The sequence below is a fragment of the Desmodus rotundus genome, chromosome 12 (genome assembly GCF_022682495.2).
Source record: "Desmodus rotundus isolate HL8 chromosome 12, HLdesRot8A.1, whole genome shotgun sequence".
NCBI lineage: Eukaryota > Metazoa > Chordata > Mammalia > Chiroptera > Phyllostomidae > Desmodus > Desmodus rotundus.
The window spans coordinates 74,947,126-74,951,736 of record NC_071398.1 but is presented as its reverse complement, the minus strand read 5'-3'; the positions used below and the strand labels follow the sequence as shown (position 1 = coordinate 74,951,736).

The window sequence follows — 4,611 nt, the reverse complement described above, 5'->3', positions numbered from 1 at the left end:
TTTTAGGCAGAGGGACTAAAAGTCTCTTCGAATATGTGCTCAAGGAGACATGCATTTCAACTTTCTTTTACACAAAGAAAGCAAAACAAAGAAAAAAACTCAAATATCCACCATTATAGTTTATTCATATAGAGAAATATTATACAGCAGTGAAAACACATTAGAGGCAGTTTGAATCATTGTGCATCAGAACAGGCAGTGGGATTTTGCTGGGTGTGTAACTGACTAGTCCTTTCTCTGCCTTGCTTGTTTGAGCCTCCACAGAACTTGAAATGGCTGGTGATAAGTCTGGGAAAGACTTTGGAAAGGATAAGACAAAGGTGGTTTCCCCACTCCCAGAGAGGTGGTTTGCATTTCCAGTGGGCTGTATTCGTCTGCACCTGAAATCTAGGATGACCAGTCAGGGACGTGTAGGCGTCACTGCGGCTGTTTACAGTGCAGCCATTCTGGAGTGCCTCACCATAGAGGTACTTGAATTGGCAGGACATACATCAAAAGACTTAAAGGTAAAGTGTATTACCTGTCCTCATTTGCTACTTGCTTTTTGCGGAGATGAAGAATTGAACTCTCTCATCAAGGCTACAATTGCTGGTGGTGGTGTCATTCCACACATCCACAAATCTCTTGGAAGAAAGAACAACAGAAGACTGACCAAAGGATGCCAGGATTTCTTATCTCAGGACTCTAAATACTCTAACAGCTGTCCAGTGTTGGTGATTCCAGTGGACTGTATCTCTGTGAAAAACACAATTTTGCCTTTTTATAATTCTGTTTGAGCAAGTTGGAAGTTTAATTAGCTTTCCAACTAACCAAATTTCTGCATTTGAATCAACCACATTTTAGTGTTACTGTGGTTTCAAAGAAGCTATTGATTCTGAAGTAATGGGTTTTGATTGAGTTCACTGTTTTTAAAAAACCGTTTGGATTTTAATTGTGATGTAAAAGTTACAGTAACAAACATTTGATTTTGTATAGACATTATTTTTACCCTGGGGATAAACTCAGTAAAGGTCATATTCCCTCTGCCAAAAGAAAACAAACTAAAGCATCATGAACAAACATTAATGAATTTTTAAACATAATATTGTGCAAAAGAAAGTTATGAGGGAATACATATAACATGCTACTTTAAAATTTAAAAACATGCATCACAATCAATCACAGTAAAAGTATAAAAAGAATGCATTGGAATGGTAAGCACCAAATTCAGGGTAGTTGTTATATCTGGGTGTAGGGAAAACTCTCAAAGAGTGGTCACAGGGACTTTGGCTATATTTTGTTGAAGTCAGCAAGTATACTCTAAAAATTTTAAGTAAAGGTAATTTTTATTTGTTAAACTAGGTGCTGATTACATAGATGTTTATTATTATTCTTTATACTTTGTATTCATCTGGTATATTTAAAAATAATTTGTATGATTCTGTATAATGGTGTTAACTTTGCTGAAAGATCCACATATTACATTATGCAACTATTCAAGCGAATTGAATAGCATTTAAAAACTTTCAAAACATTTTCTTATTTTATTTAATCAACAACACACATCCTTTTCAAGCATTTGGTTGTAAAAAATTTTGCTGACTCATTCAATAAAAAAAAACAAAACAAGTTTTGCCAACATAGAGACTCCCTACATGAGCTGTGAAACCTGACCACAGGTACCAGCTGTCCCACTTGATCCCTGTTCCCTATTTGCCTCATCCATAGGTATCTTTCATTAGGCCAATATTGCACAATGATAAATTCACAATTTTCCACTTCCTTTGCCAGAGCATGACCTTCCATTCAGGAAAGACTTCATTCTTAACCAAGAGGGTGAGGTGTTCCTTGGGACCTCAACAGTTCCGCCACATAAAAATTTAATGTCATAAGCTCCACATAGAAGCAGTGTGTCATAGACAGGAGGGCTGGAGGATTGGTGTTCATTTAAAAAAATTAATGAATAAGAACCTTACCTATTATCATGGCTCCTCATCCACTGTAAGCTAATGATAAGGCCAAAATAATAGTGTAGGCTGTATGGGGTCCCTGAAGTAGACTGATGGAGGATAGCAGTCACTGAGACTTGCCAGGTTTCCTATCACTTGCAAAATGTTATTCCAAGCTCAGCAATTTGACATGTGTCAAATGATTAATCAGGTGATACCTCAATTTCAGCTTCAAATCACTGTCCCAGGCTCAAATAAGTATTTAACAGACAAAGAAGAATCTTCCTCAGAGGCTTCTATGTCAATAGCTGGACCATAATCTTCACTCAATTTTAAACATTGGAGTTGGTCTTTGTGAGTAACAATGGCTCAACGTGAATTTTGACCAGTGCAATTGAGGTGCAAGGTCCTTTTTCTTTTCTTTTTAAAAAAATTATTTATTTTTAATACATTTTTCTTTTTCTCTTTTTTCACTTTTTTTAATTGATGTTCAAATACAGTTGTCTCCATTTTCCCACCACTACTTTCCCCTGTACTACCCACGCCCACCTCCCACCCTCAATCCCACCCCACGTTGGCTGTGTCCAGAGGTCCCTCATTCATGTTCATTTATGTCCCATTTCCTGCTTTCCTATGTTATTTTCCTCTCCCCTCCCCTCTGGTTACTGTCATTTTGTTGTCGATTTCAATGTCCCTGGCTATATTTTGCTTGCCAGTTTTGTTAATTAGGTTCCACTTATATGTGAGATCATATGGTATTTGTCTTTCAGCGCTTGGCTTACTTCACTTAGCATAATACCATCCAGTTCCACCCATGTTGTCGCGAAGGGTAGGAGCTCCTTCATTCTTTCCATGATGTAAATGTACCATAGTTTATTGATCCACTCATTTACCGATGGGCACCTAGTCTGCTTCCAGCACTTGGCTATTGTATATTGTGTTGCTATGAACATTGGGGTGCATAGGTTCTTTTGAATTAGTGTTTCAGGATCCTTAGGGTATAAACGCAGCAGTGGAATTGCTGGGTCAAAAAGCAATTCCATTTCTAGTTACTTGAGGAAATTCCATATTGTTTTAACAGAGGACACACTAGTTTGAATTTCCACCAACAGTGCATTAGGGTTCCCTTTTCTCCACAACCCTGCTAGTACTTATTGTTTGTCGATTTGTTTATGATGGTCATTCTGACCTGTGTGAAGTGGTATCTCATTGTGGTTTTAATTTGCATCTCTCTGATGACTAGTGATGCTGAGCATCCTTTCATTTGTCTCTGGGCCTGTGTATGTCCTCCTTGGAGAAATGTCTGTTCAGGTCTTTTGCTCATTTTTTAATTGGATTCTTAGTCTTCCTGGAGTGGAGTTGTGTGAGTTCTTTATATATTTTGGAGATCAAAGCCTTGTCCAAGATATCATTGGCAAATATATTTTCCCATACAGCTGGTTCCTTTTTCATTTTGCTAATGTTTTCTTTAGCCAGGCAGAAGCTTTTTAATTTGATGAGGTCCCATTTGTTTATTCTTTCCTCTATGTCCCTTGCTCTAGGGGACATACCAGTCAAAATATTGCTATGTGGAATATCTGAGATTTTCTTGCCTATATTCTCCTCTAGGACTTTTATGGTATCATGACTTATATTTAAGTCTTTTATCCACCTTGAGTTTATTTTTGGTTATGGTGTAAGTTGGTGCAAGTTTCATTTTCTTGCATGTAGCTGTCCAGATCTCCCAACACTGTTTGTTGAAGAGGCTATTTTGATTCCATTCTATGTTTCTGAACACTTTGTTGAATATTAATTGACCATAGAGACTTGGGTTTATTCCTGGGCTCTCTATTCTGTTTTATTGATCTATGTATCTGTTCTTATGCCAGTACCAGGCTGTTTTGATTACTGGGGCCTTGTAATATAGTTTGATGTCAGGTATGGTGATTCCCACCTACTTTGTTCTTCTTTCTGAAAATTGCTACAGCTATTCAGTGTCATTTATGGTTCCATATAAATTTTTGAAGTGCTCGTTTTGTGTCTGTGAAATATGTCACTGCTATTTTAATAGGGTTTTCATTGAATCTATAAATTGCTTTGGGTAGTATAGACATTTTGATGTAGTTAATTCTTCCAGTCCTTGAACATGGTACATGCTTCCATTTGTTTTTGTGTCTTTCTTAATTTCTTTCTTCAGTGTTGTGTAGTTTTCTGAGCACAGGTCTTTTACCTCCTTGGTTAGGTTTATTCCAAGGTATTTTATTTTTCTCATTGTTATATCAAATGGGATTTTCCCCCTGATTTCTGTTTCTGATATTTCATTGTTCGTAAACAAAAATGCCTTTGATTTCTGAGTATTGACTTTGTATCCTGCTGTTTTGCCAAATTCACTTATTAGATCAAGTAGTTTTTTGGTGGAGTCTGTATGTTTTTTTAAGTACACTATCATGTCATCTGCAAACTGACAGTTTTGCTTCCTCCTTTCCAATTTGGATGCCTTTTAGTTCTTTTTGTTGTCTGATTGCTGTGGCTAGGACTTCCAATACTATGTTTATTTAATAAAAGTGGTGAAAGCAGACATCCTTGTCTTGTTCTGGATCTTAGTGGGAAAGCTTTAAGTTTTTGTCCATTGAGTATGATGTTAGCTGTAGGTCTCTCATATATGGCCTTTATTATGTTGAGGAATGCTCCCTCTATTTCCATT

At 36.9% G+C, this 4,611-nt stretch overlaps 1 protein-coding gene across 1 annotated transcript; it reads left to right on the top strand.

Moving 5' to 3' along the window:
• The first annotated feature begins 272 nt into the window (after nucleotides 1-272).
• LOC112315835 (histone H2A.Z-like) lies at nucleotides 273-815 on the top strand. The gene is made up of 2 exons (XM_045203712.2): nucleotides 273-343; nucleotides 437-815. Exons 1-2 carry the CDS (start codon nucleotides 273-275, stop codon nucleotides 774-776), a joined length of 411 nt encoding a protein of 136 aa, XP_045059647.2. The 3' UTR covers nucleotides 777-815.
• The last annotated feature ends 3,796 nt before the right edge of the window (nucleotides 816-4,611 follow it).